Source organism: Tachyglossus aculeatus, chromosome 21 (genome assembly GCF_015852505.1).
Source record: "Tachyglossus aculeatus isolate mTacAcu1 chromosome 21, mTacAcu1.pri, whole genome shotgun sequence".
In the NCBI taxonomy this organism is placed as follows: domain Eukaryota; kingdom Metazoa; phylum Chordata; class Mammalia; order Monotremata; family Tachyglossidae; genus Tachyglossus; species Tachyglossus aculeatus.
In genome coordinates this window covers 37,889,105-37,903,068 of record NC_052086.1, presented here as the reverse complement: position 1 = coordinate 37,903,068, position 13,964 = coordinate 37,889,105, and the positions used below count along the sequence as shown (strand labels likewise).

The following is a 13,964-nucleotide window of genomic DNA, read 5'->3' as shown; positions in this document are numbered from 1 at the left end:
AGCCCACTGTTGGGCAGGGACCGTCTCTATATGTTGCCAACTTGGACTTCCCAAGCGCTTAGTACAGTGCTCTGCACACAGTAAGCGCTCAATATATACGATTGATTGATTTGTTTGGCTCCACCCCGCGGGTAGTACAGTGCCTGGCATGTAGTAGTAAGTGCTTAAGAAATGCCGTAATCAGTAATTACTATTATTAAGTGACCTTTTTCTCTCTGTATTTGGAGAAGCAGTGTGGCTCAGTGGAAAGAGCATGGGCTTTGGAGTCAGAAGTCATGGGTTCAAATCCCAGCTCTGCCAATTGGGCAAGTCACTTAACAACTTCTCTGGGCCTCAGTGACCTCATCTGTAAAATGGGGATTAAGACTGAGCCCCCTGTGGGACAACGTGATCACCTTGTAACCTCCCCAGTGCCTAGAACAGCGCTTTGCACATAGTAAGCGCTTAATAAATGCCATCATTATTATTATTTTTTATCTATGAGCCTGTTGTTGGGTAGGGACTGTCTCTATCTGTTGCCGAACTGTACTTCCCAAGCGTTCAGTACAGCGCCTGGCCCATAGTAGGTGCTTAACAAATACAGAAATTATAATTACGTTCAGCGCTTCCCTGACCCAATCCGTCCATCTTCAACGGGCAGACTTCAATAATCAATCAATCAATCGTATTTATTGAGCACTTACTGTGTGCAGAGCACTGTACTAAGCGCTTGGGAAGTACAAGCTGGCAACATCTAGAGACAGTCCCTACCCAACAGTGGGCTCACGGTCTAGAAGGGGGAGACAGAACAAAACCAAACATACTAACAAAATAAAATAGAATAGATAGGTACAAGTAAAATAAATAAATAAATAGAGTAATAAATATGTACAAACATATATACAGGTGCTGTGGGGAAGGGAAGGAGGTAACTGGCTATGAGATCTGTAGAGTACTTGGGCTTGTTTTCCAGGAGTGGCCCTGCCTTGAGGGTTATCGATCAGTCGAACAGCGGTACTTACTGAGCGCTTACAATGTGCAGAGCACTGTACTGAGGGCTCATCTAGGAAAAGATGATGTTGGTCCCTGGCGAGGGGGAGAGGGGAGGGCTGGAAACCAGAGGGAGCTGCGGCACGTCTCTGAGATCACTCGGCATTTATGTCCACAGCTGGAATTTATTTCTCTTAGTATCTGTCTCCTCCTCGAGATTCTGAGCTCATTGTGGGCAGGGAATGTGTCTGTTTATTGTCACATTGCACTCGCGCAAGCACTTAGTCCAGTGCTTAGCACATAGTAAGTGCTGAACAAGTACCATCATTATTACTGTTATTAGTACAGTGCTCTGCACACAGTAAGCGCTCTACACTCGCTGCTTTGAATTCCTCCACTCCAACTCTCTCCTCGACCCCCTCCAATCTGGCTTCCGTCCCCTGCAGTGCACCGAAACTGCCCTCTCAAAGGTCACCGATGACCTCCTTCTTGCCAAATCCAGCGGCTCCTACTCAATCCTAATCCTCCTCGACCTCTCAGCTGCCTTCAACCCTGTGGACCACCTCCTTCTCCTCACCACGCTATCCAACCTTGGTTTCACAGACTCCGTCCTCTCCCGGTTCTCCTCCTAGCTCTCCGGCCGTTCATTCTCAGTCTCCTTCGTGGGCTCCTCCTCCCCGTCCCATCCCCTCACTGTAGGGGTTCCTCAAGGGTCAGTTCTCGGTCCCCTTCTGTCTCCATCTACACTCACTCCCTTGGTGAACTCATTCGCTCCCACCGCTTCAACTATCATCTCTACGCAGACGTCACCCAAATCTCCATCTCCTCCCCTGTCCTCTCTCCCTCCCTCCAGGCTCGCATCTCCTCCTGCCTTCAGGGCATCTCCTCCTGGATATCTGCCTGCCATCTAAAGCTCAACATGTCCAAGACCGAGCTCCTTATCTTCCCTCCCAAACCCTGTCCTCTCCCTGAATTTCCCGTCACTGTGGACGGCACTCCCATCCTTCCCATCTCACAAGCTTGCGACCTCGGCATTACCCCCGCCTTCGCTCTCTCATTCACCCCACACATCCAGCCCGTCACCAAAACCTGCCGGTCCCACCTCCACAACATCACCAAGATCCGCCCTCTCCTCTCCATCCAAACCGCTACCTTGCCGGTAAAATCTCTCGTCCTCTCCCGACTGGATGACTGCATCGGCCTCCTCTCTGATCTCCCATCCTCCTGTCTCTCCCCGCTTCCGTCTATACTTCTTTGTACAGAAACGCTCTGGGCATGTCACTCCCCTCCTCAAAAATCTCCTGTGGCTGCCTGTCAACCTACAAATCAAGCAAAAACTCCTCACTCTCGGCTTCAAGGCTCTCCATCACCTCGCCCCCTCCTCCCTCATTTCCCATCTGTCCTTCTCCATCCTAGGCCGCACCCTCCGCTCCTCTGCCACCGCTCACCTCCTCAGTGTTCCTTGTTCTCTCCCATCCCATCGTCAACCCCCGACCCACGTCCTCCCCCTGGCCTGGAATACCCTCCCTCCACACATCCGCCAAGCTGGCTCTCCTCCTCCCTTTAAAGCCCTACTGAGAGCTCACCTCCTCCAGGAGGCCTTCCCAAGCTGAGCCCCCCCTTATCCTCTCCTCCTCCTCCCCTCCCCATCGCCCCCCCCGCCCTACCCTTTTCCCCTCCCCACAGCACTTGTGTCTATTTGTACATAGTTATTACTCTATTTTATTAATGATGTGTATATAGCTATAATTCTATTTATTTTGACGGTATTGACACCTGTCTACTTGTTTTGTTTTGTTGTCTCCCCCTTCTAGACTGTGAGCCCGTTGTTGGGTAGGGACTGTCTCTATGTGTCGCCGATTTGTACTTCCCAAGCGCTTAGTCCAGTGCTCTGCACACAGTAAGCGCTCAATAAATATGAATGAATGAGTGACAAAAGACTGGCCTAACAGGCGACAGTGCCATATGCCGAAGAGCCCGAGTAACAAGAACTACTCATTTGGCATTGCTGCCAGCCGGGCCCTCTGCCCCCTTAGGGGGGCATTGGTTTCTGATAATAATAATAATAATAATAATAATAATAATAATAATAATAATAATAATAATGGCATTTATTAAGCACTTACTATGTGCAAAGCACTGTTCTAGCTGCAGTCATTAGGTTCACTTGCATCAGAGGTGTTTCCTGAGACACCATCATGCCCTGGGAGGAACAGCTTGGGAGGAACAGGAGTCCCACTCCCAACTTCCTGGAATCTGCCGCCCTGAATCCCAGTCCCGGGCCTGGAACAAGACGCACCATCCATTCATTCATTCATTCAAATTTATTGAGCGCTTACTGTGTGCAGAGCACTGTACTAAGCGCTTGGGAAGAACAAGTTGGCAACACATAGAGACGGTCCCTACCCAACAGTGGGCTCACAGTCTAGAAGTGGGTCCTACTTGCTGAGCGCTTTCTGTTCATTCATTCATTCAGTTCATTCAATCGTATTTATTGAGCACTTACTGTGTGCAGAGCACCGTACTAAGCGCTCGGGAGAGCACAATAAAACAGAGGCGATAGACCCGTTCCCTCGCCCACAACAGGCTTACGGTCTAAAGGGGGAGACGGACCGTTACTACGAATGAGCAGGTAAATGAGGGATGTAGACGTCAGAGCCATGGGGCTGAGGGAAGGGTGAAAATCCAAACGTAAGGGCGGCACAGAAGGGGAGAAGAGGAGATGAAGGTTTAGTCAGGGAAGGCCTCTTGGAGGTAATGTGCCCCTTGTTAGAGGCGGAGCGTGCCCTTGCCCCGCTCGCTGCAGGTTACCTCTGCTCTGCTCCACGGCTCCTCTTTATTTCTCCAGGATCGAGAGGAGGCTTTATCCGGGTTGGAAGAAGCTGGAGGAGGCGGGGTTAGCGGCGTGGTCACAGCTTTAGAGGCTCTGGTTCTGCTCGAAGCTGACAAGGAGACCGTGGTCCAGCCGGACAAGGTGGGTGTGCCCCGCCCCGGCCCCGGCGGCCTCATCATCGATCCTGCTCTCGGCCCGATGAGGCAGGGATGCCGGTCTTGAGGCCAGGACTCCAGCTTCCAAGGACCCCCTTTGGGTGATTATAGCCCTTCACGTTATTATTTTTCATATTATTGTTACCATTAGTGTGCCGAGCACTGTTCTAAGTACTAGGGTGGATGCAAATTAATCTGGTTGGACGCCATCCCCAAGTGCCCCCCGCGAACCTCTGTGAGGAAGCAGTGGTGGGGGTCTCCCCTCAATCCCGCTCCGTTCCCATTCCCGACACCCACTGGGCCCGAGGCAGAGCTGGGAATGGACCCTAGACTGCCGCTTCCCCGGAATTTGATTGCCACCGACTGGGTTTCCGTCCCACCAGGGCGTGCTGGAGTATCTGTCCGCCTTTGACGAAGTAACCGCAGAGGTTTGTCCCGGGGGCCCGGCCACCTCCCCTCCCCGCCTTTCTCCTCCCCCTCCCGCTCCCCCGCCGGCGGAGGACGACGAGCCGGCCGCCGAAGCGGGTCCGGCGGCGACGTCGGCGGCGGGCGGCTCGGACGTCGCCGGTGGAAGTGCCGGGGAAGGGACCGGTTGCCTGGAGACCACCGGGCAGGAGCCGAAAGCCGGGAGCCAGGGCCTCCAGGACCCGGGAACCTCTCCCTGTTACTACTTCTATCAAGGTGCGGGCCTCTAACGGAGGGCTTGGGTGCTCCCCGGGGGAGTTTCCTCCAGTTGGCCTCTTCCCCGGGTCCAAAAAAAGTCCTCCCCAGAGCCCAAGTCGGGGTTCCGGCGGCCGGGGGGCCGTGGAGGGCGGCGGGGCCCCAAGACGACGATGATGCTGATGTGACGATGACGGTCCTGTTCCCCAGCGGAGGACGGGCAGTACATGTTCCTGCACCCCGTGAACGTGCGTTGTCTCGTGCGGCAGTACGGCAGCCTGGAGCAGAGCCCGGAAAAGATCACCGCCACTGTGGTGGAGGTAGCCGGCTACTCCATGAACGAGGTGAGCGTTTGCCCTCCTTAAAGCAGCCCGGCGGAGCTCCGGCTCCCTCTCCCGCGGCCCCGTATCCCGGCCGGCGCTGGAATCTCGTTGCCGTTGCAGGATGTCCGGCAGCGCCATCGCTACCTCTGTCACCTGCCGCTCACCTGTGAGTTCAGCATCTGTGAACTGGCCCTGCAGCCGCCGGTGGTGTCCCGGGAAACGCTGGAGATCTTCTCCGGTGAGCACGTCCCCGCGTGCCGCTTTTTCCCGGGAAGATCCCGGGCCGCGGAGCACCGAGCCACCGAGCCCGGGGACTCGTATCCGTGGCCGGTGTGGATAACGGCCACCTCTGGTCAAGCGTGTACCGGAGTTCCTGGAAGAGAATCCTCCCCTTTCCTTCACCCCCCAAGAAAAGGGGAAGAACCCGCCCATCGCCCCATTATAAATTAGCAGTCCGAGAGTGAGATGTCGCAGCAATGCAATTTACTGGCTCACCTTTACATAGATGACAATAATAATAATAATAGTGATGGCATTTATTAAGCGCTTACTATGTGCCAAGCACTGTTCTAAGCACCGGGGAGGTTACAGGGTGATCAGGTTGTCCCACATGGGGCTCGCAGTCTTCATCCCCATTTTTACAGATGAGGGAACTGAGGCACAGAGAAGTGAAGTGACTTGCCCAAAGTCACCCAGCTGACCTTTCACCCAGTCACCCTTCTAGACTGTGAGCCCACTGTTGGGTAGGGACTGTCTCTATATGTTGCCAATTTGTACTTCCCAAGCGCTTAGTACAGTGCTCTGCACATAGTAAGCGCTCAATAAATACGATTGATTGACAAGTGGCGGAGCTGGGATTTGAACCCATGACCTCTGACTCCAAAGCCTGTGCTTTTTCCACTGAGCCACTGGTCTCCAGCCTGCAGAACAAAGATTATTGCCCCCGATCCCTCTCTTAACCACTCCACCATCCCTTCCCTCTTCCCAAGCCCCTCCCAAAGATGGGCTTCCTAGCCTCCGACTTGACTCTGGAAGGTTTGGGTTCAAATCCCGGCTCCGCCGCTTGTCAGCTGTGAGACTTTGGGCAAGTCACTTAACTTCTCTGTGCCTCAGTTACCTCATCTGTAAAAATAATAATAATGATGGTATTTGTTAAGTGCTTACTACATGCAAAGCACTGATCTAAGCACTGGGGAGGTTACAAGGTGATGAGACTGTCCCACGGGGGGCTCACAGTTTTAATCCCCGTTTTTCAGATGAGGTCACTGAGGCACAAGAGAAGTTGTGACTTGCCCAAATCAATCAATCAATTGTATTTATTGAGCGCTTGCTGTGTGCAGAGCACTGTACTAAGCGCTTGGGAAGTACAACCGGGCTCTTTCCACTGAGCCACGCTGCTGCTTAAGCGCTTATTATGTGCCAAGCCCCGTTCTAAGCGCTGGGGAGGTTACAAGGTGATCAGGTTGTCCCACGGGGGGCTCACAGTCTTCATCCCCATTTTACAGATGAGGTCACTGAGGCACAGAGAAGTCAAGCGACTTGCCCAAAGTCACACAGCTGACAGTTGGCGGAGCCAGGATCCGAACCCATGACCTCTGACTCCAAAGCCCGGGCTCTTTCCACTGAGCCACGCTCCCAAATGGGGATTAAGACTGTGAGCCCCACGTGGACAACCTGATCACCTTGTATCTCCCTTAGCGCTTACAATAGTGCTTTGCACATAGTAAGCGCTTAGCAAATGCCATTGTTGTTATTATTGTTATTTTTCTGTCATTCCCGGGGAAGTCCCGATTCCCTCCTCCTTGTGTTTTATGCATTGCCGTGCCGCTCCCAAGAACCAGCTGTCCCGTCCAGGGCTTCTGCTCCTTCCAGTCTGCCCCCCGCTTTGTCGTTTGAGACCCCCAAACTCTTCCGGCCGCGTGCCCCGCCGCCCCCGGGCCGCCAGGAAGGCTGACGTAGCCCGACTGTCACCCGCAGATGACATCGAGAAGAGGAAGCGGCTGCGGCAGAAGAAGGCTCGCGACGAGCGGCGGCGGGAGCGCAGGATCGAGATGGAGGAGAACAAGAAGCAGGGCAAGTGTAAGTGCGGCATTCCCGGGCCGGGTTTCGGTCGGCCTCCCCCGGATCCCGGATCTCACCTCCGGGAAGATGCGCACGCGCGCGCTCTGGGACCGGGGCCGCTCCACTCCGTGACCGAAGAGCCGAGAGCGCCGCAGAAACCGGAACCGTTCCGGTAACTGGAACGGCGAGCGGGCGTTCTGGGGATGTTCGTTGATTCATTCATTCAGTCGTATTTATGGAGCGCTTACTGTGTGCAGAGCACTGGACTAAGCGCTTGGGAAGTCCAAGTTGGCAACATCTAGAGACGGTCCCTACCCAATCAATCAGTCAATCGTATTTATTGAGCGCGTACTGTGTGCAGAGCACTGGACTAAGTGCTTGGGAAGTCCAAGTTGGCAACATCTAGAGACGGTCCCTACCCAATCAATCAATCAATCGTATTTATTGAGCGCTTACTATGTGCAGAGCACTGGACTAAGCGCTTGGGAAGTCCAAGTTGGCAACATCTAGAGACGGTCCCTACCCAATCAATCAATCAATCAATCGTATTTATTGAGCGCTTACTGTGTGCAGAGCGCTGGACTAAGCGCCTGGGAAGTCCAAGTTGGCAACATATAGAGACGGTCCCTACCCAATCAATCAATCAATCGTATTTATTGAGCGCTTACTGTGTGCAGAGCGCTGGACTAAGCGCCTGGGAAGTCCAAGTTGGCAACATATAGAGACGGTCCCGACCCGACAGTGGGCTCACAGTCTAAAAGGGGGAGACGGAGAACAAAACCAAACATACTAACAAAATAAAATAAATAGAATAGATATGTACAAGTAAAATAAATAAATAGAGTAATAAGTCATCATCAATCATATTTATTGAGCGCTTACTATGTGCAGAGCACTGGACTAAGCGCTTGGGAAGTCCAAGTTGGCAACATATAGAGACAGTCCCTACCCATCAGTGGGCTCACAGTCTAAAAGGGGGAGACAGAGAACAAAACCAAACATACTAACCAAATAAAATAAATAGAATAGATATGTACAAGTAAAATAATTAAATAAATAGAGTAATAAATATGTACAGGCATATATACATATATACAGGTGCTGTGGGGAAGGGAAGGAGGTAAGATGGGGGGAAGTAAAATAAATAGAGTAATAAATATGTACAAACATATATCCCTATATACAGGTGCTGTGGGGAAGGGAAGGAGGTAAGCTGGGGGGGATGGAGAGGGGGACGAGGGGGAGAGGAAGGAAGGGGCTCAGTCTGGGAAGGCCTCCTGGAGAAGGTGAGCTCTCAGTAGGGGCTCACAGTCTAGGAGGAGACAGAGAACAAAACAAAACATTAACAAAATACAATAAATAGAATAAATATGTACAGATAAAATAGAGTAATAAGTCCGTAATAAGGCGGGGGGGATGGAGAGGGGAAGGAGGGGGCTCAGTCTGGGAAGGCCTCCTGGAGCAGGGAGCTCATAAATAATACAGCCACTGTGTGTGAGCCGCGTAATAACTGATGAAGAGTTCTGCTGCATCACGTTACTCGATGTAGTCCATTAATAATAATAATAATAATAATGATGATGGTATTTGTTAAGCGCTTACTATGTGCACTGTTCTAAGCGCTGGGGAGGTTACAGGGTGATCAGGTTGTCCCCCGGGGGCTCACAGTCTTAACCCCCATTTTACAGATGAGGTCACTGAGGCGCAGAGAAGTGACTTGCCCAAAGTCACCCAGCTGACAGTTGGCGGAGCCGGGATTTGAACCCCTGACCTCTGACTCCAAAGCGCGGGCTCTTTCCACTGAGCCACGCTGCTTCTCAGTGTTACTCGATGTAGTCCATTAGGAAACAAATAAATGGAGGAGCAGTGTGGCCCAGTGGAAGGAGCAGGGCTTGGGAGTCAGAGGACGTGGGTTCTAATCCCGGCTCTGCCAGTTGCCTGCTGTGTGACCGTGGGCGAGTCACTTCCCTTCTCTGGCCCTTGGGTTCCTCATCTGAAAAATGGGGGTTCAGTCCCTCTTCTCCATCCTACTTAAACTTTGAGCCCTTGTGGGACAGATACTGCTGTCCCGAGAAGCAGCCTGGCTCAGTGGAAAGAGCCCGGGCTTTGGAGTCAGAGGTCATGGGTTCAAATCCCACCTCCGCCAGTTGTCAGCTGTGGGACTCTGGGCAAGTCAGTTAACTTCTCTGTGCCTCAGTTCCCTCATCTGTAAAATGGGGATTAAGACTGTGAGCCCCACGTGGGACAAACTGATCACCTTGTATACCCCCAACGCTTAGAACAGTGCGTTGCACATAGTAAGCGCTTAATAAATACCATTATTACTATTATTATTATACTGTAGCCAACCTGATTGGCATGTATCCTCCCCAACGCTTTGTACGGTGCTTGGCACTTAACATGCCATTATTACTGTTATTTATCATTATTATTATTACCATCACCTTTCTGGGGAAGTTACCTCCCGGTGCTTTCCCAACTGTGAAATTCATTCATTCATTCATTCATTCAATCGTATTTGAGCGCTTACTGTGTGCAGAGCACTGTACTAAACGCTTGGGAAGTCCAATCAATCAATCAATCGTATTTATTGAGCGCTTACTGTGTGCAGAGCACCATACTAAGCGCTTGGGAAGTCCAAGTTGGCAACATCTAGAGACGGTCCCTACCCAACAGCGGGCTCACAGTCTAGGAGGGGGAGACAGAGGACAACACCAAACATATTAACAAAATAAACAGAATAAATATGTACAGATAAAATAAATTGACAATATATGTCTGTACATATAAAGTAAATTGACAATATATGTTTGTACATATTTATTACTCTAGTTATTTATTTTACTTGTACATATCTATTCTATTTATTTTATTTTGTTAGTATGTTTGGTTTTGTTCTCTGTCTCCCCCTTTTAGACTGTGAGCCCGCCGTTGGGTAGGGACTGTCTCTAGATGTTGCCAACTTGGACTTCCCAAGCGCTTAATACGGTGCTCTGCACATAGTAAGCGCTCAATAAATACGATTGATGATGATGATGATGATGATGATGACTCTGCCCATTTCCACCCTAGACCCAGAAGTCCATATCGCCCTGGAGAACCTGCAGCAGTTTCCCGCCTTCAGCTCCTGCCCGGCAGACTCGACTTCTGTTCCCACCAGCACCGAAGGCCAGGGTTCCTTCTCCCAGTCTCCTCTCAGCAAAAGCCCTGGCTCTCAAACAGGTGACGGTCTCGGCCGCTACTGGAAATCTTACCCCCCGGCGTAGGCTTGTTCCCCGCACCGGAACATTTTTTCCCCTTATCCCGACCGCTGCCCCGTGCCTTCGTTTCCGTGGCGGGCTTCGCCGGCTCTGCGGCGGTAATCAATCAATCAATCAATCGTATTTATTGAGCGCTTACTATGTGCAGAGCACTGGACTAAGCGCTTGGGAAGTACAAATTGGCAACACATAGAGACAGTCCCTACCCAACAGTGGGCTCACAGTCTAAAAGGGGGAGACAGAGAACAGAACCAAACATACCAACAAAATAAAATAAATAGGATAGAAATGTACAAGTAAAATAAATAAATAGAGTAATAAATATGTACAACCATATATACATATATACAGGTGCTGTGGGGAAGGGAAGGAGGTAAGATGGGGGGATGGAGAGGGGGACGAGGGGAAGAGGAAGGAAAGGGCTCAGTCTGGGAAGGCCTCCTGGAGGAGGTGAGCTCTCAGCAGAGCCTTGAAGGGAGGAAGAGAGCGAGCTTGGCGGAAGGGCAGAGGGATTGGGGGCATTCCAGGCCCGGGGGAGGACGTGGGCCGGGGGTCGACGGCGGGACAGGCGAGAACGAGGTACAGTGAGGAGGTTAGCGGTGGAGGAGCGGAGGGTGCGGGCTGGGCAGTAGAAGGAGAGAAGGGAGGGGAGGTAGGAGGGGGCCAGGGGATGGACAGCCTTGAAGCCCAGGGGGAGGAGTTTCTGCCTGATGCGCAGATTGATTGGTAGCCACTGGAGATTTTTGAGGAGGGGAGTGATATGCCCAGAGCGTTTCTGGACAAAGATAATCCGGGCAGCAGCGTGAAGTATGGATTGAAGTGGAGAGAGACACGAGGATGGGAGATCAGAGAGGGTAATGGCGTCTCTGGTTCCTCTCTCACAGACTGTCACCCGCCTCCTGGGTCCCCTGCCGCCAGAACCGGCAGCCCACCGTTCTCTGTCGGCAGCCTGGAAGAAGAGTCTCCTTTCCCGTCCTTTGCCCAGGTAAAAGCCCCCGGAGCGGAGAGGGTAAGGAGCGTCACCTCCGTCCGTCCTCCTGGTGGGCCGAGGTCGCCGGAGGGGAGCTCACCTGAAGGGAGTTGGGAAGTGGGGAGAACAGCGCTTAGGACAGCACGTAGCGAGCGCTTAACACCGTCATTATTAACAGGGGACTTTGCCTAGGCAAACCCCGCTTCTGGAAGCCGAGCGGTGGTTTGAGGCCCGAGAGGCGTCGAGGTTCACGGCCGCCGAGAGGAAGTGGAAAGGTTCCCATCGTGCTGTCGGATTAAACCACTTTTGTTTGCTGGGGGCAGAGAGCGGGGCAGAGGGAAGGAAAGGGGAGTCAGCTGTAGCCATCTAAAGCTAAATGGCAGAAGCGTTTCGGGAACAACTGTCCAGGAGTGCCTCTTGGACCGACTTGACGTCAGAAATAGAAATCACTAGAGGGCAAAGGAAAAGCCCTGACGGATGTGGCATCTGAGGGGCCAGTGGCTCCGGCCCAGCGAAGGGTTTCCGCCGGAGCCGCCGGGGCTCCTTTCTCAGCGGTGGAGACGAAGCCCATTTTTCCGGTCCAGCGTTAGGAGATGCTTCGTTAGGGCGATATCCCTGCTAGTTGGGAAGATCAGACGCCCTTCATTAGGGCGATATCCCTCCTAGTTGGGAAGATCAGATGGATCTTAAGTCGTGCCGATCTGGGCGCTCTCAAAGGAGGCAGAATGGGTGCCGAGGCCTGGGGAGGAAGCGAACGTTGGCCCGTTTCCGAGGATGAGGGAAGTTCAATCCGATAGGCCCTGCTGCTTCCCCGCGTAGGGAGCAGCACGGCGTAGCGGGAAGAGGCAGTCAGAGGACCTGGGTTCTAATCCTGGTTCGGCCCCATGTCTCCCGGGTGACCGTGAGCAAGTCACTTCACTTTTCTGGGCCTCAGTTTCCTCACCCATAAAATGGGGATTCAATCCCACTCCCTCCTCTTCAGGCTCTAAGAGCCCCATGTGGGACAGGGACTGTGTCCACCTGATCTGGTAACCGCCCCGGTGTTTAGGACAGTGCTTGGCACGGGGTTTAACAGGTACCACTATTAGCAGTAATAGTAGTAATAATAAGTAGTAGTAATCTTCACGGAGTGTCTGGAGCAAGAGGCTGCCGGAGGCAGACAGCGGCTTGTAGCAAAAATTGGCCCAAGCAGCAGAGAGGCCTTTTCAGCCCTGTGCCTTCAGAGTCTAGATGGATTTACGTACCCGGGAATGTCTGCTTGGAAAAGCATCATTGGTGGTATTTATCGAGGGCTTATGGTGTGCAGAGCACTGTACTAAGCGCTTGGGTGACTCCAGCACAGCAGAGTCGGTAGAAGACACGTTCCCTGCCCACCACGGGCAGGGTGGAGGGTAAAAGCCGCCGTGAGAGCGGAAAACCCTGCCTGAATCGTTTCTGCCGTTCCCGTCGCTAAGCCTCCTGCCCGCTAGAAAGAACAGGAGACGGCCTGCTTCTCGGCGGGTAGCGGAGCCGTAAACCGGGCAGACGTCTTCGAGGTTCGTTTAGCAAACGACTCAGATTGTCACGCTCACCTGCGGGTTTGGAAGAGCCAAGCGCGAGTCTGACCCGTAGAGTCCCAGTGTCGGGGCATCAATCAATCAATCAATCAATCAATCGTATTTATTGAGCGCTTACTGTATGCAGAGCACTGTATGCAGAGCGTTTGGGAAGTACAAGTTGGCATCATCATCACCATCATCAATCGTATTTATTGAGCGCTTACTGTGTGCAGAGCACTGCACTAAGCGCTTGGGAAGTCCAAGTTGGCAACATATCGAGACAGTCCCTACCCACCAGTGGGCTCACAGTCTAAAAGGGGGAGACAGAGAACAAAACCAAACAGACTAACAAAATAAAATAAATAGAATAAATAATTTTAACAAGATAAAATAAATGGAATAGATATGTACAAGTAAAATAGAGTAATAAATATGTACAAACACGCATATATACAGGTGCTCTGGGGAAGGGAAGGAGGTGAGACGTGGGGGGGATGGAGAGGGGGACGAAGGGGCATTGGATTTGAGAGCCTTGGGAGCTTTTAGGGGAAAGATTTTCACGGGGATGACCCCGCTGGTCGAGCCTCCTAATCCAAAGGAGAAACCAGTGGTTTCGAAGAAAGTAAAACCTGGGCGGAGAGGCGCGTGCGGGAAAGCAGCCCCTTGGCTAGGGGCGTTTGGGAAATTTGAGGGAAAAATTTGAGGTGCAGGGATAATTTGAGACCATGGAGACGGTGGGGTGAATGAGTAAGTTCCTTATGCCAACAAATCCCTCGCTTAATCGCTCGCTGTTGCTCATACAAGGCCCGAGGGGATGTGGGAGAAGGACTATCTCAGGAAAAGCAGGAAATCTGATGAAGCTCCGGATGAGGTGGGGGCCGGCCGCACCCAGTGGGGCGAAGCAAAACCACCTCTCTCCCTTTCGTCCCTGCAGCCATTACTGAGGAGCCCACTCTCCCCAACTCCCCGTAAAGACTGGGTCAATCAATCAATCAATCGTATTTATTGAGCGCTTACTGTGTGCAGAGCACCGTACTAAGCACTTGGGAAGCAGCGTGGCTCAGTGGGAAGAGCCCGGGCTTCGGAGTCAGAGGTCATGGGTTCAAATCCCGGCTCCGCCACTTGTCAGCTGGGTGACTTCGGGCAAGTCACTTCACTTCTCTGGGGCTCAGTTCCGTCATCTGTAAAATGGGGA

The 13,964-nt window shown here is 52.4% G+C and overlaps 1 protein-coding gene across 1 annotated transcript in view; it reads left to right on the top strand.

The window, feature by feature from the left end:
• The window catches only part of RNF10 (ring finger protein 10), a 64,507-nt gene that overhangs the window by 43,500 nt on the left and 7,043 nt on the right, over positions 1–13,964 (top strand). Inside the window, exons 8-14 of the mRNA XM_038762469.1 lie at positions 3,818–3,943; positions 4,341–4,638; positions 4,828–4,961; positions 5,061–5,178; positions 6,918–7,019; positions 10,074–10,223; positions 11,146–11,246. Of these exons, the coding sequence (XP_038618397.1) occupies positions 3,818–3,943; positions 4,341–4,638; positions 4,828–4,961; positions 5,061–5,178; positions 6,918–7,019; positions 10,074–10,223; positions 11,146–11,246 (1,029 nt within the window). The remainder of the gene's footprint in view (positions 1–3,817; positions 3,944–4,340; positions 4,639–4,827; positions 4,962–5,060; positions 5,179–6,917; positions 7,020–10,073; positions 10,224–11,145; positions 11,247–13,964) is intronic.